This window comes from Simochromis diagramma, unplaced genomic scaffold, assembly GCF_900408965.1.
Source record: "Simochromis diagramma unplaced genomic scaffold, fSimDia1.1 OVJJ01000596.1, whole genome shotgun sequence".
NCBI classification, from domain to species: domain Eukaryota; kingdom Metazoa; phylum Chordata; class Actinopteri; order Cichliformes; family Cichlidae; genus Simochromis; species Simochromis diagramma.
The window spans coordinates 10,237,173-10,264,358 of record NW_024387245.1 but is presented as its reverse complement, the minus strand read 5'-3'; the positions used below and the strand labels follow the sequence as shown (position 1 = coordinate 10,264,358).

Below are 27,186 nucleotides of genomic sequence, written 5' to 3'. Positions count from 1 at the left end.
GCTGATACTAGAAATTAATATTAAATAAATTCTAACAACAGCTGATCATGTCACGGTCTGGCTGGCAGACCGTGGGGATGTGGGGAAAGGAGGACCCAAAATGCAGGACTCTACAGTGCAACAGTGTTTATTAACAGTGGTGACAATCCGAACAACAATAAATCCCCCCGTGCGATCCCAACTCCCGTTCCGTGTCTTCTCCTTTATCCCGTGCTCCGTGCTCTGTCTCCGTTCCCTGTGTACTCTCCGTGTGCTGCCTCCTGGTCGCCACAATTCCTCCTGAGGAAACACGTATACCAAAGGCAGCCGTGAGTACAAAACCCAACTGTAGACTTGCACTAACCTTGCACAACACACTCAAGACTGACGGGAAGTCACTCAACGATCCAGCGTCGAGGAGCTCTCAGCCACACTGTTTTGAAGCTCCTCTGACGAGGCTTGATCGGCGCCAGGTGTGTGTGGATTCCTGGGTGGGACCGGTCAGCTGGCAGGGCCACACCCACCAGGCCTAGAAGTGCCTGCCACGACTGCACCCTCACACACATGCACACACCCATAAACACCTGACAGTACACCAACACGGAAAACAGGACAGCAGACACAACCATAATAACCATAACCACAATAATAATGATAATAACTACAATAGTAGTCCAGACTGCTCACGGACCCCGAATCCCTGGAACTGGGTCCGTGACAGTACCCCCCCCTCTAAGGGTCGGCTCCCAACGACCCAAAAGAAACCAAACACAAAACAAAGAACCACAGTACAACCAACCCAGGGCGGGTGGCGGGGGGTCCAGGACGGAGGGCCCCAAAACCAGTCCGCCAAACAGCCACCTCAAAGCAACAAAAGAAAAACACAGTTCAACAGTCCAATCCCCTCGGTCCAGTGGCAGCAAACACAGTTCTGGCGGCAGACCTGCAGGACGGCAAAACAAGCGGGACCCGCTGCGGGTTAGGCAGTGGCGGCAAAACAGTTCAGGTGGCCTACCTCTAACCCCTTGATGGAAACGCAGCAGCTCCGGCGGGCGGCCACAGGTCCGGCAGCTGCGGCGGAACGGTTCTGGTGGCCTGCCACGGGTCCGGTGGCGGCGGCGCTGCTCCTCCGGCGGTCTGCCACGGGTCCGGTGGCGGCGGAACGGGTCCGGTGGCAACGTCGCTGCTCCGGTGAGCAGCAGCGAGGCGTGGCACACGGTCTACGATACGCTGGTCGCTGACATGGACGCACTGGACGTTGATGGCGCGGAGGACGCGCCAGACGTGGAGGTCCCTCAGGTTCGCTGACCTCCGGCTCCGGCTGAGCGGGTCCCTCCTCGGCTGGCAGTGAGAGCTCCTCCGGCTCGCTGAGCTCCTCCTCGGCTGGCAGCGCCGGTTGTTCCTTCCGCTCGCCGAGCTCCTCTGCTGGTGGTTCGCTGAGCTCCTCCGGCTCGGGCATGCTGAGCTCCTCCGGCTCGCTGTGCTCCACAGCTGGCCGTGCGGGCACCTCCGGCTGTGCTCCAGTCACAGATGGATGATCCGGAGGCGAAGATGGTGATGCGGTGCACGCAGGCGGCGAAGATGACGGTCGAGCGGGTGATGTGGATGGTGAAGTCGAGAGTTCTGCGGCCGCTGCAGTTTGATGGGACGCTGGTGGAGAAGTAGCTGCAAAGGGCGGAGGTGATAATGGTGCGGCAGCTACTCGTGGTAGACTGGACAGCGATGTAGAAACAACAGGCGGGTGACATAATGGCAGGGTAGTTCCAGCAGGCATATCAGCCTCCAACTGAGGATGAAGACGAGAGGCTGACTGGACTGGCTGTGCTACGGCTACAGGCTGGGCAGCTGGCTGTGCTACGGCTACAGGGCTGGGCAGCTGGCTGTTGCTACGGCTATCAGGCTGGGCAGCTGGCTGTGCTAGGTGCGGCTACAGGCTGGGCAGCTGGGCTGTGCTAAGGCTAAGAGCTGGCAGATGGCTGTGCTACGATACGGCTGGGGCTGGGAAGCTGGCAGGCTGTGGCTACGATACAGGCTGGCAGCTGGCTGGCTAGAAAGGCTGGGCAGCTGGGCTGTGCTACGGCTACAGGCTGGGCAGCTGGCTGCTGCTACGGCCTACAGGGCTGGGCAGCTGGCTGTGCTACGGCTTAACAGGCTGGGCAGCCTGGCTGTGCTACGGCTAACAGGCGGGCAGCTGGCTTGTGCTACGGCTACAGGTGGGCAGCTGGCTGTGCTACGGCTACAGGCTGGGCAGCGGCTGTGCTACGGCTACAGGCTGGGCAGCTGGCTGTGCTACGGCTACAGGCTGGGCAGCTGGCTGTGCTACGGCTACAGGCTGGGCAGCTGGCTGTGCTACGGCTACAGGCTGGGCAGCTGGCTGTGCTACGGCTACAGGCTGGGCAGCTGGCTGTGCTACGGCTACAGGCTGGGCAGCTGGCTGTGCTACGGCTACAGGCTGGGCAGCTGGCTGTGCTACGGCTACAGGCTGGGCAGCTGGCTGTGCTACGGCTACAGGCTGGGCAGCTGGCTGTGCTACGGCTACAGGCTGGGCAGCTGGCTGTGCTACGGCTACAGGCTGGGCAGCTGGCTGTGCTACGGCTACAGGCTGGGCAGCTGGCTGTGCTACGGCTACAGGCGGGCAGCTGGCTGTGCTACGGCTACAGGCTGGGCAGCTGGCTGTGCTACGGCTACAGGCTGGGCAGCTGGCTGTGCTACGGCTACAGGCTGGGCAGCTGGCTGTGCTACGGCTACAGGCTGGGCAGCTGGCTGTGCTACGGCTACAGGCTGGGCAGCTGGCTGTGCTACGGCTACAGGCTGGGCAGCTGGCTGTGCTACGGCTACAGGCTGGGCAGCTGGCTGTGCTACGGCTACAGGCTGGGCAGCTGGCTGTGCTACGGCTACAGGCTGGGCAGCTGGCTGTGCTACGGCTACAGGCTGGGCAGCTGGCTGTGCTACGGCTACAGGCTGGGCAGCTGGCTGTGCTACGGCTACGGCTGGGCAGCTGGCTGTGCTACGGCTACAGGCTGGGCAGCTGGCGTGCTACGGCTACAGGCTGGGCAGCTGGCTGTGCTACGGCTACAGGCTGGGCAGCTGGCTGTGCTACGGCTACAGGCTGGGCAGCTGGCTGTGCTACGGCTACAGGCTGGGCAGCTGGCTGTGCTACGGCTACAGGCTGGGCAGCTGGCTGTGCTACGGCTACAGGCTGGGCAGCTGGCTGTGCTACGGCTACAGGCTGGGCAGCTGGCTGTGCTACGGCTACAGGCTGGGCAGCTGGCTGTGCTACGGCTACAGGCTGGGCAGCTGGCTGTGCTACGGCTACAGGCTGGGCAGCTGGCTGTGCTACGGCTACAGGCTGGGCAGCTGGCTGTGCTACGGCTACAGGCGGGCAGCTGGCTGTGCTACGGCTACTGGCTGGGCAGCTGGCTGTGCTACGGTACAGGCTGGGCAGCTGGCTGTGCTACGGCTACAGGCTGGGCAGCTGGCTGTGCTACGGCTACAGGCTGGGCAGCTGGCTGTGCTACGGCTACAGGCTGGGCAGCTGGCTGTGCTACGGCTACAGGCTGGGCAGCTGGCTGTGCTACGGCTACAGGCTGGGCCAGCTGCTGTGCTACGGCTACAGGCTGGGCAGCTGGCTGTGCTACGGCTACAGGCTGGGCAGCTGGCTGTGCTACGGCTACAGGCTGGGCAGCTGGCTGTGCTACGGCTACAGGCTGGGCAGCTGGCTGTGCTACGGCTACAGGCTGGGCAGCTGGCTGTGCTACGGCTACAGGCTGGGCAGCTGGCTGTGCTACGGCTACAGGCTGGGCAGCTGGCTGTGCTACGGCTACAGGCTGGGCAGCTGGCGTGCTACGGCTACAGGCTGGGCAGCTGGCTGTGCTACGGCTACAGGCTGGGCAGCTGGCTGTGCTACGGCTACAGGCTGGGCAGCTGCTGTGCTACGGCTACAGGCTGGGCAGCTGGCTGTGCTACGGCTACAGGCTGGGCAGCTGGCTGTGCTACGGCTACAGGCTGGGCAGCTGGCTGTGCTACGGCTACAGGCTGGGCAGCTGGCTGTGCTACGGCTACAGGCTGGGCAGCTGGCTGTGCTACGGCTACAGGCTGGGCAGCTGGCTGTGCTACGGCTACGGCTGGGCAGCTGGCTGTGCTACGGCTACAGGCTGGGCAGCTGGCTGTGCTACGGCTACAGGCTGGGCAGCTGGCTGTGCTACGGCTACAGGCTGGGCAGCTGGCTGTGCTACGGCTACAGGCTGGGCAGCTGGCTGTGCTACGGCTACAGGCTGGGCAGCTGGCTGTGCTACGGCTACAGGCTGGGCAGCTGGCTGTGCTACGGCTACAGGCTGGGCAGCTGGCTGTGCTACGGCTACAGCTGGGCAGCTGGCTGTGCTACGGCTACAGGCTGGGCAGCTGGCTGTGCTACGGCTAAGCCGAAGGATGGCATTGAATAAAACCTCTCTTGACATGCCTAGATGACATTAAAGCTTGGTTGGCTCTAAACTTTTTAAATTTGAATGAAAAGAAAACAGATTTGTTGGTGTTTGGACCCAGTGGCCCCTGTGAGTCCTCTTCTTTCATTTGGAACCCCTGGAGGTATATTTTAAACCTGTTGTTACTGCCCAAGGTTTTAAGTTAGACCAATCCATTTTTATCATTTAAGGCGACTGGCAAGAGTGAAATCTTTTCTTTCTAGGCAGCACTTTGAAACCGTGATCCATGCTTTTATTTCTTCCCCTGTGGACTACTGTAACGCACTTTATGTGGGGGTCAGTCAGTTGTTACTCTGACATCTGCAGCTGGTTCAAAATGTATATTGACAGTGCATATATAGGTGTATCATATATAAGAGACAAATGTTGTTCCTTCAGTATGTTGGCATTACTAAATTTGGCTCAATGCTTACATACATGTGTAAAAAGAAAATGTACAAGCTGTGATAACCGTTTCTGATAAAATGAAGAGTAGACTGATGTATTAAATATTCCTTTATTGGGTGAGAAAATCAGACCATGTCATAACTGCTTTAAGTCATACAGAATAGATATCAGAGCCTTAAACAGGCTGACTTCTGCTAAATGGGTCAAACTGGGCAGAAAGTATACAAACACATAACATCCTTATAGAATATGATGTAACACTATAGATCAACTTACCTCAGAATATATAAAGCATATAAACAATTACAGCAATATGATGCAACAAACACAGCAGTGCTACTAATCCAAAATACTCAAAGCTTCATAGAACTGAAACAAACATTTATTTTTAGTTCCATTCTGCTGCTGATACATACTTTAGGTTTCTGAACATTAAACTTGTTGCTGCCTTTCATAGTGTGTAACCTGAATGCCCTGAGTACTTTCTCCCACACTGAAAACACGGGAATGATAAAAATTATTTGAACATTACCTAATAAGACTGATTCAGGACAGACAATTAGTTATTTTAAACTTTTCTAGCAGTCCTTCACAAACAGGGAACAGTCTGTCTATTCTCTCCATCTGTCAGCTGCTGCTGGCTCTTCCTCCTCCTCTTCCTCACATACTGCTGAGATTGTCCTGGTGGATCATCAGGGGTGCAAAGCCTCACAGATGATGTGCAGCAGTGGGTCCCTCAGTCTGTCCTCACTCTGGACACTTGCACGTGTCACACATAGAAATCAAATGTGTGATAAGCTGCAGGATTCAAACACAAGTGTGACTTATAAATACATGTTCATACTTTTATTCCACAATCAGAGAGAAAGAAACAGAGAGAGAGTGCAGGACAGACAGACAGGTGACAGTCTCAGGTGTATACACTGCTACAAAACAGCACAAGAGAAGGAGGATTTAGTGTTTGTGTTATTACGAGTGCTAAACAAGAAGAGTTCCCAGATGGTACAGTGGACACATGTGTGACTCCTGTGATTAAAGCATCTTTCTTTCAGCTTAATGAGTGAACCGTCAGCTGACTGACATGACTGACTTTAATTACGCATAAAATCATCACATTCTCTGTAAGATTAAAGTCAGCTATTGAACGGCGAATATTTTGAAGTAAAGGCTTTAAAACCAAGTTAGTACAAACGTCGCTAATGTCACATAACTTTCCCGACATGTTGCCAACAGTAATGTTTTAATGTTCTTCATTATAAAAACATTTGCGCATAAATAAGTGACATAATATTCAGTACTTACTTCTGAAAGTTTACTCTTCGTCCGCTCCGCTTCCGCCGTTTTTTTTTCGGCAAAATTATCCACACCACCGCCGCGCTATGAAGTCTGGGATATGTTGGGCCATGAAGGCTACACTGACCCATCCTTAAAATTCAGGGAAATTAAGGACGCATTTGAGGGCCGCATTTCGAGCAGCCTTTGAATTGGGACAGTCTTCGTCGTGTCGCTGTGACATAATCGGCCTTAAAATGCGGCCTTTAAGGCTGCAGACCCCAAATCCGGTCATTGGTACTTCCTGTCTTGTGTAGTTACTAGGTAACAAAAGCTCAACACTGCCCCTAGCGTCCTGGAGCACTTCCGTTGTGTTTTGGAATTTGCATGTGTTTTGGGGTATGCGTGTGTTTTGGATTTTGCATGTGTTTTGGAGTTTGCGCGTGTTTTGGGGTTTGCACGTGTTTTGTATTTTGTACGTGTTTTGGATTTTGCACGTGTTTTGTATTTTGCACGTGTTTTGGATTTTGTACGTGTTTTGGATTTTGCACGTGTTTTGGATTTTGCACGTGTTTTGGATTTTGTACGTGTTTTGGATTTTGCACGTGTTTTGGATTTTGTACGTGTTTTGGAGTTTGCACGTGTTTTGGAGTTTGCACGTGTTTTGGATTTTGTAAGTGCTTTGGAGTTTGCACGTGTTTTGGATTTTGCACGTGTTTTGGATTTTGTACGTGTTTTGGATTTTGCATGTGTTTTGTATTTTGTACGTGTTTTGGATTTTGCATGTGTTTTGTATTTTGTAAGTGTTTTGGAGCTTGCATGTGTTTTGGAGTTTGCACGTGTTTTGGATTTTGTACGTGTTTTGGAGTTTGCACGTGTTTTGGATTTTGTAAGTGCTTTGGAGTTTGCACGTGTTTTGGATTTTGCACGTGTTTTGGATTTTGTACGTGTTTTGGATTTTGCATGTGTTTTGGATTTTGCATGTGTTTTGTATTTTGTACGTGTTTTGTATTTTGCATGTGTTTTGTATTTTGTAAGTGTTTTGGAGCTTGCATGTGTTTTGGAGTTTGTAAGTGTTTTGGATTTTGCAAGTGTTTTGGAGTTTGTACGTGCTTTGTCTCTAGGGGCCACCGTAGGTCTCATGTTTCCTGTTTTATTTTGAAGGTCTGTGTCCTATGTCAGTGTAGTCAGCTTTGCTTCCTTTGTTTTGTTATGTCAGACTAGTGTCAGCTGTTTCCCCATGTGTTTCCACTTCCCCTAATCACCCTTGTGTGTATTTAGTCTGTGTGTTTCTGTTCATTCCTGGTCAGGTCGTCTGTTGTCCATGCCATGTTTCATGTCTAGGGTTTTCTTGTTGTTTGTTTAGTTCTCCCAGTTTAGGTTAATGTTAGTTTTACTTCAGTATGCCTTGCCCTTTGTTTGTACCTTTTTTACCAGCCATATTAAACGGCTTGGTTTTTGTTAATACTCAAGCTTTGGTCCAAGTTCCTTCACGTCTGCATTTTGGGTCCACTCTTCACAATGCATACAGTCTGCTTCCGCCAGACACAAAGAACCATAAGTAAGCCTGTAGTCTGTACTCTGTTTGGATAATATGGCGTTATGAGGTCTTTAACATATGGTGGGGCCTGATTATTCAATACTTTGTATCCTGGAGGTCATTAACCTAAGTCATTTTAAGTCATTACTATTAAAGTAATACTTGGTTCAAGAGAGCTCTGACTCTTAGCAGCCTGGCTACATTGCTGAAAAGAAATCGTTGGTTGATATTAGATATATATTAGAGAAGGAAGTAGATATAGTGTAATTAGATTTATTAAGAGATGATCAAACAAAAGGGGGTTTTCAGGAACTACTAACCAAATTCCAAAAAAGTTGGGAGGCTGTGTAAATTGTAAATAAAAGCATTCTGCAATGATTTGCTAATCTCTCAAAACCCTTTTTAAAGTGACAACAGATCATAAAAAATATATCAAATATTTAATTATTTCATGAAAAATATGGGCTTATTTTGAATTTAATGTATGTAAAACATCCCAAAAATGTGTTATGTGGTAACAAAAGACTGCAAAAGTAGGTGGCAATAAAAAGAAACACCTGCGGGAATATTTTGGTTCTGGTTATAAAAAGGGCATCTTGGAGAGGCAGAGATTCACCAGTCCACAAAAGACTGCATCCACAGGTAGTGGAACAATTACAGAATAATGATCCACAGTGTAAAAATGTGACGACTTTGAGTATTTTGTCATGAATAGTATGTAATACATTAAAAGGTTTAGAGAACCAAAAATCAATCTTGGAAGCCTGAAAGCTTCAAGTCTTCAGGTGGAAATGCACTAACACAAGTATGATTCTGTCATGGAAATTACCGCACTGGCTTAGGAACGCTTCCAAAAACCATTGCCTATCAACACCATGCATCCAAAAATGCAGGTTAAAGCTCCATCATTCAAAGAAGAAGCCATATGTTCTTTGGTCAGAATTTGAAATTGTTTTTGGAAATTCTGGATGCTGCTTCCTCTAGACCAGGGGTCCCCAATCCCAGTCCACGAGAGCCGGTGTCCCTGCAGGGTTTAGATGTGTCCTTGATCCATCACAGCTGATTTAAATGGATAAATGACCTCAACATGTCTTGAAGTTCTCCAGAGGCCTGGTAATGAACTACTCATTTGATTCAGGTGTGTTGACCCAGGGTGAGATCTAAAACCTGCAGGGTGTCCGGGGCTGGGCGCTCAGGTATGTACCAGCTCACTCCCGGTGGCTACCTGGCGGGGCCTGGCGCCTGTTGCTCGGTCAGGCCTCTTCTGGGGCGCGGGGGGCCCTCAGGCCTCCGGGCCTGCGGCTCGGTTCACTCTGGCACAGCTGGCTGCCGGCAGAGCCGGCGGGCACGCCGGTGCAGCCCACTCTAGCTTCTGCTCGGTGGCTACTGGGTGACCCCTCGTCTGGGGATCCTCAGCCCTTCCCATGAGGGTGGCACGGATGCCCCTCCGGTGGTCCTCCTTGGGCTCTCGCACTCTGGGGCCTCTGGATGTCTGGGGCCTGGATCTCCTCCATGCCTGCTTCATGCCCTGGGGGACTGGGCTATGGCTCTCTACATCCTCTTGCAGACCATTACATGGGGAAACCATTTGAATACAAGCGCGCTGATCCACACAGGTGTGCACACGGGTGTTCACTGTTCGTAGACATAAATTACACCTTTCTTGGCTGCTACTTCAAAGCACATTGTGCGCTGTCTGTCCTGCGTGGTGCACAACAACATTCAATATTTAGTATTTACTGCTGTTTACACTTAGCTAGATTAATGCGATGGTGTTGTGTTTAGTATGTTGCTTTGGTTTTTTTTGCTTGTTTTCTATTTTTTCTCTGTCAACAGGTGATCCAGGAGATTTTTTCCCCCTTTCTCACTGTCCCTCTCCGCTTCTGTTTTTCTTTTCCTTCCTCTTTCTCTCTCCCTTTCCTATCCCTCACTCATGTCTGTCCCGTCTGTAACAACTGAAAATAAAATAAAATAAATAATAAAAACAAAGGTCGATCAAATGGACCAATACGGCAATGCCATGATGATCCATTTGGCAAAGTAAATCCATTGGGTATCCTTGTTGGTCTTCAGACAACAATTCTGATGGCTAAAGAACCAAATGGGACAGGCAAAAATAAATAAATAAATAAAACCTGCAGGGACACCGGCCCTCGTGGACTGGGATTGGAGACCCCTGCTCTAGACTAAAAAGGATTGGGACCATTTGGCATGTTATCAGCACTCAATTCAAAAGCCTGCACTTCTATAGTGTGAGGTGCAACATTTCTCTACCAAAAGCCCATCAGCTAGCCTTCATAGTTTCTAGACCTTATGACCTGTTGTTAAAAGAAACACAACCCTGTCCCAAACATTTTTGAGATCTGTTGCTGCCATCAAATTCAAAATTACTTTTCCAAGTTCAAACATTTTATTACTTTGTAGGACTCAGAAGCAGCACTGATCTCATAATACAGCTTTATTTATGGACTTCCCTACATAAAAATATAAAAGAACTTAAACTGGGGAGATACTAGAAAATTGCTAACTAGGAAGTTACAAAGGTGAGACAAGGGACAACAAAACAAAGGAAGACTAAGACAATATATACACACACATAACGAGGGAGGAGGAAACGGGCGGAAAACACAGCGGGAGCAAACCAGGAATAACATGACAAGGGAAGTTAAACTCAACACAATGCACATGAGACAAGAGGTTATCACAATAAAACAGAAAGCATAACTACTTTTGAGACTGAGCCTAAAACATGCAAACTTTACAGGAACAGAAGACAAACATGGTGACAGAACATAGAGAGACGCAGGGATGTGATCCTTAAAGATAAAATGGCCACAAAACACACAGACAAACAACACCTTGGGTCAAGACCCAGGGATCATGACAATTTACAGCACATGTGTCGAACTCCAGGCCTGGAGGGCCGGTGTCCTGCAGGTTTTAGATGTGTCCTTGATCCAACACAGCTGGTTCAAATTGCTAAATTACCTCCTGAACTCTTGTAGTTCTCCAGAAACCTGCTAATAAACTAATCATGTGATTTGGGTGTGTTGACCCAGGGTGAGATCTAAAACCTGCAGGACACTGGCCCTCGAGGCCTGGAGTTCAACACCCCTGATTACAGCATCCTAACAATTTTGCAATTGCAGAAAAGAGACAAAGTAAACTCGCAGGTAAGAAATGCAGGCTTAGATGCCATTAGTTTTTTTTCTTCAAAGTGAATGTGCCGAGGAAAACATGGAAAATCTGGAATATGAAGCCATTAAAAATGAATCCTTTTTAAGGAAGCCTATCATGTAGAGTCGTCATTTAAAATAATCTTTGTGGTCTCTCAGTCTGGAACCTCACACCAACACACGTTATGTTTAGTTAAGGGGAGCCAGCGCCCTCTGGAGATCAGGAGCAGTATTACAGAAACCTCAAACCAAGCAGCTTGAGTTAGACTGAAAATGTAGAAGAAATGCTTAATAAAAGAGCAAATATGTAAGAATTTCTTGATTCCTTTTCTTTTGAAGTTATTCTGTTGAAATTTGCTGCTGTTGTTAGGATCCCTCTTGCACAGATGGCCTCACATTTGACATATACTTTGATATACAGAGTTGCTCAGGTGCTGTTACTGCAAAACAAGCCCAAATGATCTCCCCTCCCCCATCACACTGACAGTTCATATGAGGCATTTGTGCTGATATGCTTTGTTTGATTTTTGTTAAATTTAGATTTTTGTATTGATGTTCTTTATGGCCAAAAATGGTCTCTTTGGTCTCATCTTGCAAAGGACATTGTTCCAGAAGTCTTGTAGTTTGTTCAGGTGCACTTTTGCAAAGTTAAGCCGTGCTGCCACGTTCTTTTGAGAAAGAAGTGGCTTTAACCTGGCAACCTTTCCAAACACGCCAAACTTGTTCAGTGTTTTTCTAATTGTGCTATCATGAACTTGAACATTTGCTGAACATTTTTCAGGCATGTAGAGTCTGAAATGTAGCTCTCAGCTTTTTGTAGCTTCTCTGAGCACGGCACACTCTGACCTTGGAGTGAATTTGCTGGGACGTCGACTCCTGGGAAAACTGGCAACTGTCTTGAATGTTTTCCACTTGTGAATACTCTTTCATACTCTATAATGGCATAACAGCATAATGTATGACTTTAAATCATTTGGTAATGGTCTTATAACCCTTTCCAGATTGATGGGAAGCTGCAGTTACTTCTTTAAGATCACTGATCACGAAGATCATATCAGATGTAACTTTATTTTCTAATGGAACTCATCAGGATGCATCAAGAGACAGAAAAGCATGAGCTTCATTTGTTTTTTGTCTGGATTATTAAAAATCTTTTTATTGTTTTCCTTCTTTTACTGTGTAATCACATAGTAATCATTCTCCCACAACAAACTCAGTGTGCTGGAAACCCTTAATCATTTCATGATATAAGCACCTCTTTGTCTTGTGTTTACTTGTTTCCCGTTTACAAAACAGCTTTTTATGTCAGTATAACAATGGTAGCCCTGTTTCTCTGTTGTTCTCAGTTCAAAGTGAACTGAGTGGAAACCCACCTTATCTGAGCCAAAAGGCATGACGCTGTCCTGTCAATCACTCCTATTCATTTCTCTAAAGACATGGCTCTGGGAGGAGTGGGTGGGGGTCGGGGGTGGGGGTGTCTCTTCCTGCTGGTTTGAGTTTCTTGAGATCTGATCTGTTTGCTCCAAAATGTACAGGTGACTTTCTTGTTACTATTTAAAGTGCTTTTGACCATTATTCATTTTTCCAAATGTCTGTCAGTTTTTCTTTGGACATCAGCTGCTTTTTCACTTTTCACTGTACTCCTTGTATGTGACCATTTTCCAAGGGGTGTTTTTTATTTGCTGAACTGCATAACACTGGCAGGTAAATCATTCAAGCATAAGAAAAGCATCTAACCGAAAGGATGAACCAGAGCTGTGTCTAAACATGAAAACTGGGCAAAGAACCAATTTTAAAACATATCTTAAGGCACTTTTTTTAGCCTATCACAATAGCACATCTACAAAAGAAGTCAAAGATAGCACAGTTTGACAGGCATAACATTGCACCAGAAAGGGGATTGCTAGTTAGCTATTAGATGAATACTTAATATATCTCAGCGTGGTGTGCAGTGTGACTTACAAAAATGGAAAAATCTGGAAAAGTGGAGGACAAAAAAGACATGCCAAACCTAAAACAAAAAACTATCTACATTTCCTTAAGAAACAGGAAATGAGAGATACATCTGGACCTTCAGTTGATCTATCTGCAGTTCACTGAAGCCTCATCAGAAATGGTCTCAGCTGGCTGTCATTAATCCATTCTTAAGGAAAGGAAACAAGGAGTCAAGGCTGAGTTGTGCCAAATTACACAAGAACTGGACTGAAAATCAGTGGCAACAGGTCTGATGGAGTGATGAATCCAAATTTGAAAGTTATCTATATATGGAGGTCATCAGGGGAGAGTCACAACAGTGTGTGTCTGTGGAGTCTTTAAAAAAACTATTAAACACTTTTCTGTTTAATCAGGGCTATTTTTAGTCTGTTTTTCTTATTAATTGTGTTTTAATTGTTGTACAGCTCTTTGTGACGTTTATATCTGTGAAAAGCTCTCTATAAATAAACTTTGCTTACTCAACTTACTTACTTATTTACTGACCTGAATAGAAAGACACACAGTGGAAAACTATGACTCATTGATTAGAGCGTGAACCTCAACATTAATGAAGCTGCGTGGGATCATGTGGGCAGAGAAACATCCAAAGAAGAGCTTTGAATGTCCTCAAGAAGCCTGAAGCTCAATAAATTGCTGCACCTGTTTCTCATCCCAGCAAAATGTAATGAAATAAGAGGCGGCTAAAGAGTTTTTTTGGATGGCACGCCTTACAAAGCAAGTGGCATTTTTTGTTAATGGACTTGGCTGTAGTATGATATGTGATAGCAGACCATCTTCCAAAGTGTACATTGGGTATTCCCAGGTCTCTCTGGATTCACTGGCTTTTCCAGGGAGTGGGTGTTGCTCAGTATTGCTAAATGAACTGTCTCAAGGTGTGGCCGCACCGCCGATCCTTGCACATAGTCATAAAATGAACCATGAGTTTCTATCATACCTGTCCTTCCTGAAAAATATAATTACGCTCTGCTCACACACAGGTGTCTAACAGACACTCCAGGGTCCTATTGTTGCATTGATACGGTCTCAGAAACTCACCATAAATGAGCCAAAATGAGGAAATAAAGCCTTTTTATTTTACACGTGAGAGTTTTACTTTGTTCGAAGTATAGCAAAAATCAATTTGACACATTTTAAGTATATAAAAAGTATAAATGTCTACAAAGAAACATTCTCATTAATTATCCGAGTGTGATTTACCTAATGTACCCTGACCTGTTCTACAATATCCCACTCAGTTTTTACTCATGCTGAATTTTAGGGACTTTGCTCAGTTAGTAGGATTTTTAAAAAGTTATCTATATATGAATTTCTTCTGAAATAACCACAATGTAGGGCTATGAATTAAAGCTGACTAAGGTTGAACTCCTGCCCTTTGAGCTGTGCTTTATTAAACAAAGTAACTGTTTTAAAACCAAAGGTGTTATCTGCATATTGAAAAAGAAAAAAAAGGTTCTCAAGCGGCCAAAATCAGGAACACCAGTGAAACAGGGAAATGAGAGATACTATGAATATGTAACCGCAGGCTATTAGGCCATAAGGCACACAGGCCTATAACACCTGCTTGCATGATGGCATGATTTCAGACTCTACGGACGGTTATCAGGTGACGCTCGTGTGAAAACCAGAAGCTTTTTTTTCTTTTTTCTTTCTTTGAGCTCTGACCTCGGAGATCCCTGTTACTTCCGCGTTCCGCTCACCTGTTACACCTGTGTTACTGCTACGCTGGTGCGACTCCTCCTCCGCCGGTGCACCTGTCCTGCTTTCGTGCCATGACCGAGGACTTCGAAACGTGTGATTTAACATGCTCGTCCCCATCGGGTGACCCAGAGGAGATTCTAAAAGCTAAAAGCTGGAGTATGGAGTGCGAGCAGCCCATTTTCTCCGCGCTGGGAGGCGGAATGAAGCTGCAGAAGACAGTCGACGCTCCGCGGCCGACTATGAGCGGCAGTCCCGGAAAAACCTCACTGGCTGCGGCCACCTCCGACACAGAGTCCGGGATCTACTCTGTTGAGAGTGAGCTGTGTGTGGACCACGAATCCGAGCTGGACTGGTTCTGCGGCACCGAGCAGAAACTCATCTGCTCCCACTGCGCCACCGTGGGCTCCTGCCAGGGACACACCGTGACCCCTCTGGCCACCAGAGTCACCAGAGTCAGGGTGAGTCTCGGGCAGCCAAGCAACAGCTGTTTTAACATATTTCACTCATATGGGTTTTAATAGTGATCATTTTCAGTTCAGGGGTGTATAGCTACAATAAATACACATTTTCACCCGGAATAATCTGCCTGCAGGTCTCCAAATGGCTTCAGGAAGGTTTCACTTTGTCTGAGTGGAACTATCTTTAAGGGCAACTATTTTCTTCTAACCCTATTTACCATAAAATGACCTTTTTCTGACTAAACTTAACAAAATACATGTTTAAAAAGTAAAAATACTTTGATTTAATTGAGTTTTTGTGAAAGATTTTGCCCATCGTGACTGACAAAGTGTGGATTTTTATATTTCACCTACAGTTGTATAACCATAACAGTTATCCAGATAACAGTTATTATGAAACAAAGTGGCCCGGGTGTTTCCATATTTGTTAAGTTAATGTTTGTGTAGCTCTTAGGGCTTTTTTGGGAGTGCCACACTGCCACACTGGCTGATTCCTCTCAGCGGTATTTGAGAATACAGGATTTTCTTGCTGTGTTTCCAGCTGATGAATTCCACGTGGTTTTTAATGTGTTTTTTATTCCTGAACTGCAGACAGTGTACAGCCTATTTAGGTTTTTCTTTTTTTCCCTTTTTCTTATCAGGACAAACTGGTGGACGTGTGTGAGAAAATGCAGATGCAGGCCCTGAGGATTGAGAGGTTTATCGAGCAGACACTGGCAGCCAAAGAGCAGAAGCTTCAGGTGATCCACACCCACCCAGGCTCACCACACACTCATGATGATCTCAGCATCCAAATGCTATGGAGCCTGTTTAGCAAGTGCATTGTGTTGACATTTGCTGGATCCTGTTTCAGATGTGAATTTTTGGCCACGTTTTGGGTTTGTGTATAGTGATAGGAATTTCTACAAGCTGCTATCTGTTTCTACTGATCAGTCAATTTATTAATTTTTTTCTTTTACTATTAGTATAATATACATATATAAATCAACTCTCTGAGCCCAAAGTGAAGTCTTTATTTTGACTGTTTTGTCCATCTAAACCCAAATTATTCAGTTCACATTAGAGCAGAGAAACAGAAGCAAATCCACATATTTCAGAAAAACAAACAAAACTGGGACATTTCTTTGATAAATATGCAAACTAATTGATTATTGGTAAATTTTTCTTTGAATTTTTTTGCACATAAAACAAAACTTAACATGCATTTACCCGTTTATTCCTTTATATGACCGTCTGTGTAAGTTCTATAAATATTAGGAGGCAATTATTTATTTTCTCTTACAATTAAGTGTTAACCCGGGAGTAAAATAATGAAAAGATAATGATAATATATTTTATAACATATGCTTCACATGGTTTAAAAGACTTTGATATAATCACTGACTTAAAAAATATATAAAAATGTAACGGATGAAGACTGTAACAACAAAGCATGGGGCAAGTCTTGCTGATTCAGTGCACGTAGCAAAGTCTGCAGCCTCTCTTAGCTTAATGGGTGTTCAGGACAAGTCGTGCTTGTGCACTAAAGAGACCAAATCGAGCCTCAAGCAAACAAGAAAAGCCTGATAAGTGGAAAACTACCACCACACCTGAGCAGGAATCAAATGTTTCTGTAACAAAATAGCTTTACACAGTGGGGGGAAAAAAGAGCGTGGTCAGTGAATCTCTGTACACTTTGCTGTGCTTGGTCAGATGTGCGAGTCACGAGTATCATTAACGAGCTGTCCTCCGTGCCCACCGTCAAGTGCTTGTGTCACTGCTTATGAGCAGCAGCAGCTTCCATTAGGCACAGGTGTAGGCCAGTGTTTGAGTTATAGGAGAGAATACCAGATAGGAAGTGGGCATTAAAAAGAGAGACGACGTCACAGTATGACAAATTTTATCAGAATATGCTACGTGCACTTGAATTTATTACAGCAGTGCAGGTGTTCCATTAAAACATTTTAAAAAACAGACTTGTAGACCTTCAACCATCCACCACTGACCCATCAGGCAAGTTGTAATAAAATTGTTACCAAAATAATGGATACTAAAGGAGGGATGTTACTATGATACTAATGAGATTTCACAAAGCGTTTCACTTAGATTACATTTTTTTTTAAAGTCTGTTTTTTATTTTTATTCTATTTAACTAAAAATAATACCCATGCTACTGCAGGCCAACATCTCAGATAGCTGACACAGTTTGATTGGCTCACGGTGTGCAGTATGTATATTGTCATGTTAGTCAGTTAAAGTATGAAGATGTGAAAATTAGTGCTGGGACTGTGGATGTGGTTTTTATGGCATTTTTCACGCATTTGTGATATTCAAAGAACTGTACAAGTGACCCTAAATGATTAAAAGAGAGTAAAAACCATGTGAGACTAATTAACAGGAGATGCACAAGGATAAAGATTTTAATTTTGGAGACAGTAAATGTTTCATTTTCAGTTTTCTCGTGCCAGATTTTAAAGGAAATCATTTTAAAATCATTGATAAATCAATAAAGGATTTATCATTTATGCAGTTGGATTCCAAACCACAAGTATTCACTTCACACTCATGCATTTCTTCTTCCCTGCTGTCTTATTATGCAGGCAGCGGCGAGCAGGGCGAGGGAGCAGGTGCTGGCTCAGGTGAGCGCGGCACGCGAAGCCCTGGAGGAGGAGGAGCAGCGTCTCTTGGAGGAGGTGCAGAGAGAGGAGGAGCGTGTGGAGCAGTGTCTCCTGACCCAGAGAGCCCACTGGGGCCAAGCGTTGACGAATCTGTCGCAAACACGCTCCCGTCTGGTGCACACGCTGACGCACACTCCCGACGCACAGCTGGTGGTGAGAGACTCGGGAAGCTTTGGCAGGAAGGGGTTAACAGGGGCGGCTCTAATAACTGTATCCTGATAACAGTCATAATCACTGAGAGTAATCACCTGCTTAATGTCTCATTTTTCAGACCAGTGTCCAGGAGATAGCTGAAAGGTAATGTTTCTTTTTTATGAAGCAATATTTTGTGAATACTATTTTCTTGCTCAGGAGCTGTATCATTAAACCTCTTTTCTCTGCTTGTCTCAGGGTGGAGGAGGCAGAGGGGGTCGGGGAGCCCTGTGACACAGACCAGCTCAGCCTGAACCCGTGCTGCACTGAAAGCAAGCTGCTGAGGGGTCTGTGGGCTACTGCAGTGCTGCTCGGGCCAAACAGTCAGTAGATTTCTATTATACTTGTTAATCATTTTGTGTAAATGCAGCACTACAAGGTGTATTTACCAACCTTAAAAATCTATGAACGGAGTGGATTTTGTAGAGTATGCTCAGAAAAAAGTATAATATCCGATTACAGTTTATACAGCTGTAAGAAAACGGCTCCTGTTCCATTACTGATTCTCATTGGCTCGGCTTTGAGTGTCACCGCCATCGCTAAGCAGCATGTCAAAGATATTACATTCATGCTGAGGGTCAAATGGTTATTCACGATGGAGGTATTTCCCCTGCTTCCTGTGATAAGTGTTGGGATCATCAATCAAAAAAAAAGGAATTATTACACAGAACACTTCTATTAAAAGTATTGCAGTATGTTACTTAATTACACCTAGGAGTAAGTAATTTGTTTTACTACTTCATTTCACATTTCTCCATAAAATCACCTTAAATACATTGTCTCATAATCAGCATTTAACTATATAAACCTGAGGCTGCAAACACACAGATTCTACTTTAGACACATGAACAGGTAGAAACAGAGGCTACAGCCTGACTGCTCATCATGTTGTTACCTGTTAAAGTTCAGGGTCTGGCTGCTGGGCTGGGGTCGGTGTTCACTCAGCTTTAACATCACTCTGGGTTCTTGGCTAGCTTAGCGTCTGTGTAGGTGCTTGCAAAGTCGAGATTGTGTTAGCAGCATAATGCAGATGTTTCTGTCCTGGATGCAACCCCATTCTTTAACAACAGTACATTATATTCCATAAACTAAATATCCAAAATATGGTTAAAACTAGGGGTGGGTTTTGATAATCGATTTATCGATTAAAATCGATTCTGGCTTGGATAACGTGATATCGATTCATTAAAATCCTGAATCGATTTTTTTAATATAAATTTATTTTGCCCGAAATGCCAGAATCTCAGTTTCGACAACCACCAAACAGCTAAAACAGTAAATGAGAGCAGGTGCACGGATTCTGCACAAAGACCGCCGACGCATCAGAATCAGTGAGATGTCGCCTTTCTCACCCATCGGGGCTGAAAGCCGACAGCTCGCTGTAAACAACAGTCTGCCGTTGTTTACAGCGCTGTCGCTATTTTTTTCCCTTTTGCTTACTTCCAAAAAGAAAACCTAATTTCTGCCGTTCAGTAGGCGCTTAGCCATATCTCTAATAAAACCGCTGTAACTTCAGAGGTAATGTTCATATGTTGATTAATGGTTTTCTTTCGTTTTTGATGTACTGCAGAATATTTTTATAAAATCCCAGGCCAGGAAAATCACCTTCATGTTTTTCTGTGTTTTATCTTCAGCTACTTTGACACAAAGGCATCTGCTGTGATGCTTACACCTTTGATAAAGTCTTGCGAGTGTCAGCTTCCTTTTTATAGATACAAAAATATGTAAATGTACTGATCTGAATTATAATATTCCTGACTGTCTGAGGCAAAATTTCCCAGATTCAAATCGAATTGAATCGAATTGAATCGAATCGTGGATCGAATCGATTCGGGACCTTGTGAATCAAATCGGTTCTAGAAATCAGTGACGATACCCAGCCCTAGTTAAAAACAATTATGTGTTTTTGTTTCTCACATAAAAGGAAAGTAGTTATTGTACCGCCGCAGTGAAATGGCAGAGTCAAACCTAACTGAAACTCAATGATTATTCTAAAATACTCTTTAAAATGTGACGGTTAGTAAAATTATGCCTTGAAATGAGGCATAAAAATAATTACCATTTTAATTTTAGTTTAGTTTAGCACAATATTTTCTGAATTAATTGATTTAAAAAAAGTTGTGTTATTTATTAGAGAAATAACAAACTGAGTTCATGTTTTTATACCCAAATTTGATCTGGCGCTTGTGTCTGAGAGGTCAGGAGTTCATGAAGAACAACATTCAGCTACTAAAACTCATTTTTTCTATTCAGGAATCCAACTAAATAATTTGGCATCTTAATCTAAAAATAAATGTGCTTCATTTTTTTCCCTGCTTTTTTTTTTGTAAAGTAGTGAATTTGAAAATTTAAATTATATAATTACATTTACAACAATTATACTAACATTAAAAATATAATTTTATTAAAAAATGTTGGTAAATATCATTACTCTTCATTTGCAGCTGTTGCATAAATGTAACATGTGTTGGTCTACTAAATTTGCAATAAAAGTTTTAAAAGCAGGGATGTTAGAGCTTGTTTATATAAATAAATTGAAGATGAATCAATTCTGGGCAGGAAGAATCCTTAGAGTCCTTATTTGTGGGTCCCCTGCAGTGCTCACGTCCTGCTCTACTATATAAATGTTATTGTAGTCCATTGTAAGGTGGTTGCTAGGCAAGTTTATAAATGTACGTGTGTAAGGAGTTTTTGGGGTGTGGTCCCTCTCCTAAAAAAACGGATAGAATATCTTCAGTTAGGTGTTACTGTGGTGAAATCAAAACAAAACGGTGCTTTAAGGTGTTACTGATGCACAAATTCTACAAGTGGATCATTTTAGGTCGTTGGTAGGTGGTTGCTAAACAACATGATGACATAATGCGTGATATAGATAACAAACTTCAGACGCCTAAGATACACATGTGTGCTACTCCTGCTATGTAGGGTGAGTATGCAGAAAGACAGAGATTTCATAATAAGATGATGACAACGTCACTCTCATTGTCAATACAGACACAGACTGACGCCCTACAAAATATCCCTGCTAACTGTAGCAAATTGAACATAAAGCACATACAGTACTTACATTTATTTTTAGCGACACAAATTTAAGCATGTAATCACCCATTTATCTCCAAAGATGATCTGGTTTCCTAATGCGTGTGTGTTTGTTGTGCCTGGACATCTGAATGTAGGGTAAACTGAAACACATTATACTTGTGCAACTTAGAAATTCAGGAGTTACTGGTATATCAGGAAGATCTGGAAGATGAACGGAGCAGTACTGTAAAGTAATTCCAGGTATTCTGTGTTTGGAGAAGAGGCCATGTGCCATCTGTTTGGCAGCGCTCGGAATTTGCTTGATGTCCTGTTTATATTCTCTATATTCTCTGTATTTACTGCATATTCTCATGTTTAATAACGAAACAATATAAAAACAAAAACATGATAGTAATCCACCCTTTTCCTTTCTTCTCACAGCTTATGGATCATCATGTTTAAAGTTCGATGAGCGCACAGTCAGCCCTCTTCTCTCTCTGTCTGAGGACTTCTGCACTTTAACTTTCCTCCACAAAAAACCGCGCCAGTCTCCACCCTACGACCCAGCACGATTTGACTCTTGGCCCAACGCCTTAGGCTCGGTGTCTATGTCCTCTGGCACTCACAGCTGGGTGGTAGACGTGGGCCAGAGCGGCGCCTTTAAAGTCGGGGTCTGCTACGCCTCCCTGGAGCGCAAAGGTTCTGGGAACGAGGCTCGACTGGGCCACAACAGTCAGTCCTGGGTGCTGTCTCACTACGACGGAGACTACTCCTTCTGCCACGCCGGGAAGAAGGTGCCGCTACAAGTGGCGAGGAGGCCAGAGAGGGTGGGCCTGCTGCTGGACTGGCAAAGTCAGACGCTGCTGTTTTACGAGCCACACTCCTGCGCTGTGCTGTACTCAGTCTCACAGAACTTCAGTGCACCGCTGCTGCCGGCCTTTGCCGTGACTGACCGCAGTATCACCATACTGCACTGATGGACACACACACACACACACACACACAACCACACACACAGAGTTATATAGTGCCAAAATTGCTAAATGAGCATTAAAGATGTGAAGAAACCACAAAGAGAAACAACGTCCTCTAATGTAGATTTAATTAGCAGCTTCGCTGTGTGAGCAGTAATGAGAACTCCAGACACTCAGTTTCTATTTATTCAGTCCTGCTGTAGACACCTTTATTTTTTACTGTTTCTTATTATTTTAGGCTTAAATGTATTTGTGAGCTGATCACATTATAAAGTAGTGTTGTTATAGTAATAACAGGTTTTTTTTTTTTTGGTTTTTTTTGTTTTTTTATAAAGAATATTTGTGTTTTTTAGTATGATTACATGTTGCTAAGAAGTATCCACAAAGAAAACATCGCTTATTCTGGTTGATCCAGGACTATTTTAAATGTGGAAAAGAAACTCACTTTAACAATAATCTGAAACTGTTTAGTATTGTCAAAATTTTAGATGTTATGTGGTGAGTAAAGGAGTTACTAAACTTGACTCTTTTATTACTTGAGTCTAATATTACCCTGTTATTTCTTTGAGCCGCAGCAGTGTTTGATGTTGTGTATGTGTGGCACGTCCACTGCGATACAGTGAAGCACAGCGTAGTGTTTAAGTTGGATTTTTGGCACTTTCAGGCAGCGGGAAAGGCAATCAGGAGGAAGCTGGCGCAAATAATCCAGCTACTGGTCATTTTCCACATGTAAATATATGAGAATGATACTTCTTGATAAATCTTACATAAAAAAGGGCATTTGTGAAGGTTCAAAGAGAATGAAAAAGAGAATGGAAAAAATAAAAAATGAAGCATTAAGAAAGAAAAGACCAACGAACAACACAGGTGACAAACATTAAAAAACAAGCTGGATGATAGTCAAACTAGTTTGACTCAAAAGCCAAAGTAAAAAAGTGAGTTTTAAGATGTGATTTAAAAGACTGAATCGACTCGGAAGTATGAATATCAACAGGAAGGTTATTCCCGAGTCTAGGTGCTGCAGTTGCAAAGGCACGATCACCTCTGGACTTCAGCCGAGACCTTGGTTGTACTAAGAGCATCTGACAAGAAGATCTTAGTACTCTTTTGGGGTTATACAAGTAGAGGAGTTTAGTTAGATAGCTAGGTGCCAAGTTGTTTAAAATTTTAAAAGTAAGCAAGATAATTTTAAAATCAATGTGATATTTGACAGGGAGCCAGTGTAAGTTAGCTAAAACTGGAGTGATGTGATCATACATTCTAGTATCAGTTTAAAGGCGTGCAGCAGCATTTTGAACTAACTGCAAACGATGGAGGGAAGAGTCGTGGAGGCCCAAGTAGAGAGAGTTGCAGTCCAGTCTAGTGGTGATAAATGCATGAATAAGTTTTTCAAGGTATTTCAGAGGAAGATAGGGCTTCGCTTTGGAAATCTAACGTAACTGGTAAAATTCTGTAATTTGAAAGAGCTATCCAAAAATACTCCGAGGTTTCTTACAGTGTGGGAGAGATGGCTAGCAAGAGGACCAAGAGTATCAGTTTGCTGGCCCAAAGGGCTATGATTATCAAAAATAATAACTTTGGTTGTATTTTCATTCAGGGAGAGAAAATTATTTGATGACCAGACTTTGACATCATGAAGACAGTTACACAGTGGTTGCAGTGTGGCAGAGACATCCAAGTTCAGGGGAAAGTAAATTTAGATGTCATCGGCATGGCAGTGGAAGGAGATATTGTATTTTTTGAAAATGGATCCCAAGTGCAGCATGTACAAGGAGAAGAGTTGGACCCAAAACAGACCCCTGTGGGACACCACAGTAAATATAGAAAGAAGAGGAAGAGAATTGTGCCATAGCAACGGAGAACGACCTCTAGCCTTGATAAAAGAATGTTATGACCAACCTCATGAAAAGCAAAGTCCAATCTAGTAAAACTAAAACCACAGAGCAACCCGAATAAGCGGTTAAAAGAAGATCATTAAAAACTCTTAATAAAGCTGTCTCAGTACTGTGGCGAGGTTTGAAACCAGACTAGAAGTTTTCACCAATATCATTAACATCTAAAAAGGCCTGAAGTTGCTTAAGAACTATGTTTTACAGGATTTTGGACATAAAAGGGAATTTTAAAAGGCTACAAGAAAAATTACACTAAAACATTAGGAAATTTTAATATAATACTTAACATTAAAATAAAATAAGATTAAAAAACTGAAATAAAAACGTAAATACAAATAAAATCAGACAGCAAAGGATGAGGATGTCAACTGGTGCCAAATTCCAAGGAGAATAAATGTGAAAATAAATGTGTTTTTAATGAAGATTTAAATGTGTGTGCTGTCTATCATGACTGGCTATCATCTTAATGCATTGGTGGCATGCGATTGACCGACCGGATATTTGAATTTGCGTGCAGCTTAACAGGGTGTGACTGACAGAGTGGCCAAGGAGTGTTTTCCCACTCACTGAAGCGCCATCTACTTTTTAACCACTAGAGGGCACCACTGTCCGACCTTAGAAACCGACATCATAAGCTTGATGTTGGTTGTGATCTCCAAGTTTCCTCTCAGAACAGTGAGGATCACGGATAGAGTCAGTCATGCAAAAATACAGGATATTCCCAAACTGGGTACATACTGTAAATGAGAGTCTGTGAAACAACTTCCCCAAATTTTAACATAAATGAAACTGACATGGCTGCCCAAGACAAGTGGCTGGTGGCTGGTGGTTGGCACTGATGCCTAAATTGGAAAGTAGATTGTACATACACGAGCACCAGAGAGGAAACATGTAAACCTCCAAAAAGCGATCCCTAAAGGTTGACTCTGTTCATCTGGATGTAGCGTTTTCAGTGGGAGAAACGTTTAGTCACTCATCCAAGTGACTTCTTCAGTCTCAGCTGATTGCAGCTTTCCACAACCTTATCAACAGTATATTTGTGCAATGACTGATCAAAGACCGTTGATCATACAAATCATGCTTCGTCATTAGGATGTGAAACAAATGGTTATTTCAATCTTACACAGTAAATTTTCCAGCATGTAGCAATCACTATAAGACCGTAGACTCTGCATACAAAAGTGTCTTCTGCAACAGATAATTTCATTTATAACGAGCGCACTTTAACATCTGAGACAAAATCAGGCGTTTGCCTGAAGAAAATTATATTTTGTATCTGAAATACTACATTGGAAAAGTTAAAGATTTTCTGTTCTTATATTTTTGAGCAGTGAATTAGGGACAATTTAAAAACATCTCTTGTGACCTCACTGACATGTATGTTTTTACCAGGATAGCTGCTTCTGTTCGGCCGTTACAGCTCGACAGGTGTACAGAATTTTACTTCCTCCTCGTGTCGTTATTACTGTAAAAAGGAGAGTAAAGTTTGCGATAAGACAGTCAAAAGGTCAAGGAATACAGCTGCCCTATCACACACTCCTTTCCCCATCAGAGTTCATGAATCATCAGGTGCTTTTGTTCCTCAGTCATTTGACAACTGCATTCAGTTTTGCAATTACTCACTGCATGGATATCAGATCAATATTAGCATTTATATAAACCCTAAACAATTGGCAATATTTACACATTAAATGGCCACTTTATTATGTACAGTGTTTTACTTACAACTAAAAACTACCTTTTGATTATCAAACCGAACATCAGAAAGGGGAAGGAAGGGGGATTTAAGCTACTTTGAATCTAGCATGTTTGTTATTGCCAGACAGTATGAGTATTGCAGGAACTACGGATCTACTGGGATTTCCTGCACAGCCATCCCTACGGTTTACAGAGAATGATCTGAAAAAGAGTGTGTGGGAGTTCTCTGAATGACACTGATTGGAAGGAAACAGTAATTCAAACAACCACTTGTCGAGCAGAAGACTGCACCAGGTGTCACTCCTGTTATTGAAGAACCAAAACCTGAGGCTATGATCATGCAGGCTCACCAAAATTGGATAACAGAAGGTTAGAAAACATTGCCTGCTCTGATGAGTCTCGATTTGTGCTGCAACATTCAGATGGTTGGGTCAGAAAACTACATGGTGTGAACTACATGAAGTCAGGGATCCATCCTGCGTTGTATAAATACATTGGTTCATTTTGCAGACCCGTAGTACCAACTGAGGATCTGTTAAACCCTACAGCCTACATGACACTCAATAACTCTAGGTGTTGTTGATTGTCTGATGACCGTTTCCAGCAGAATAACGAACCGTGCCACAAAGCTCAAATAATCACACTGGTTTCCTAAACATGACAGTGAGATCTGTACTCAACTGGCTCCCCACACTAGATCTCAATCTAATAGATCACCTTTAGGATGTGGTAGAACAGGAGATTTTGATCAAGGATGGGCACGAACTGTGAAACTATCACGCCAATATGGACCAAATTCTCTGAGGAATGATTCCAGCACCTTGTTGAATCTATGACATGAAGTATAAAGGTAGCTTTGAAAGCAAAAAAAAAAAGAAGCCAACCTGCTACTAGCAAAATGCACCTAATAAAGTGGCCACTAATGTATTATAACCTTACAAAGTATTGCTCAATCGGATCAGCATTTTAGATTATTTTTGTTTTGTAAATTCAATTTCAATTTGTGTCCTTTGGGGATTTTTAGACCAATATAATAACAAAACATAAAAAAATTAAAACATTGTAGTTATACTACAAGGTATGAGAGACCTGAGCACGAGATTTAGCAAAGGTTGGAAACACCTCCACCCCCAGTGGAGGTGTTTTGCTCCCCCCTCGCGACTCCCAGAGTTGGATCATACTATGATTTTGCTAACCTGCAATCTTGTTTTATAATCCTGTTTAGTTTTTTTGTTGTACAGGGTGGGCCATTTATATGGATAGACCGTAATAACATGGGAATGGTTGGTGATATTAAAGTCATGTTTGTGGCACATTAGTATACGTGAGGGGGCAAACTCCTCAAGATGGGTGGTGACCATGGTGGCCATTTAGAAGTCGGCCATCTTGGATACAACTTTTGTTTTTTCAATAGGAAGAGGGCCATGTGACACATCAAACTTATTGGTAATGTCACAAGAAAAACAATGGTGGGCTTGGTTTCAACGTAACTTTATTCTTTCATGAGTTATTTACAAGTTTCTGACCACTTATAAAATGTGTTCAATGTGCTGCCCATTGTGTTGGATTGTCAATGCAACCCTCTTCTCCCACTCTTCACACACTGATAGCAACACCGCAGGAGAAATGCCAGCACAGGCATCCAGTATCCGTAGTTTCAGGTGCTTCACATCTCGTATCTTCACACCATAGACAATTGCCTTCAGATGACCCCAAAGATAAAAGTCTAAGGGGGTCCGATCGGGAGACCTTGGGGGCCATTCAAC

The 27,186-nt window shown here is 43.8% G+C and overlaps 1 protein-coding gene and 1 long non-coding RNA gene across 2 annotated transcripts; one reads left to right on the top strand and one right to left on the bottom strand.

The window, feature by feature from the left end:
- Positions 1–48: 48 nt before the first annotated feature.
- Positions 49–1,090, bottom strand: LOC120747422. Its single transcript, XR_005699115.1, has 2 exons — positions 369–1,090; positions 49–279 (listed from the first exon to the last, which is right to left on the bottom strand). It is a non-coding gene; the product is annotated as an uncharacterized LOC120747422 (long non-coding RNA).
- Positions 1,091–14,401: 13,311 nt separating this feature from the next.
- On the top strand, positions 14,402–22,645 carry bspry (B-box and SPRY domain containing). The gene is made up of 6 exons (XM_040000745.1): positions 14,402–14,986; positions 15,628–15,726; positions 17,566–17,796; positions 17,915–17,940; positions 18,034–18,158; positions 21,298–22,645. The coding sequence occupies exons 1-6, from the start codon at positions 14,600–14,602 to the stop codon at positions 21,831–21,833; spliced, it is 1,404 nt and encodes a 467-aa protein (XP_039856679.1). The 5' UTR covers positions 14,402–14,599; the 3' UTR covers positions 21,834–22,645.
- The last annotated feature ends 4,541 nt before the right edge of the window (positions 22,646–27,186 follow it).

Coding starts and splice junctions, on each gene's coding strand:
- bspry (XM_040000745.1), top strand. CDS start 14,600: ATGACCGAGGACTTCGAAACGTGTGATTTAACATGCTCGTCCCCATCG. Junction 17,797..17,914: donor CTCCCGACGCACAGCTGGTG/GTGAGAGACTCG, acceptor CTCATTTTTCAG/ACCAGTGTCCAGGAGATAGC. Junction 18,159..21,297: donor AGTGCTGCTCGGGCCAAACA/GTCAGTAGATTT, acceptor TTCTTCTCACAG/CTTATGGATCATCATGTTTA.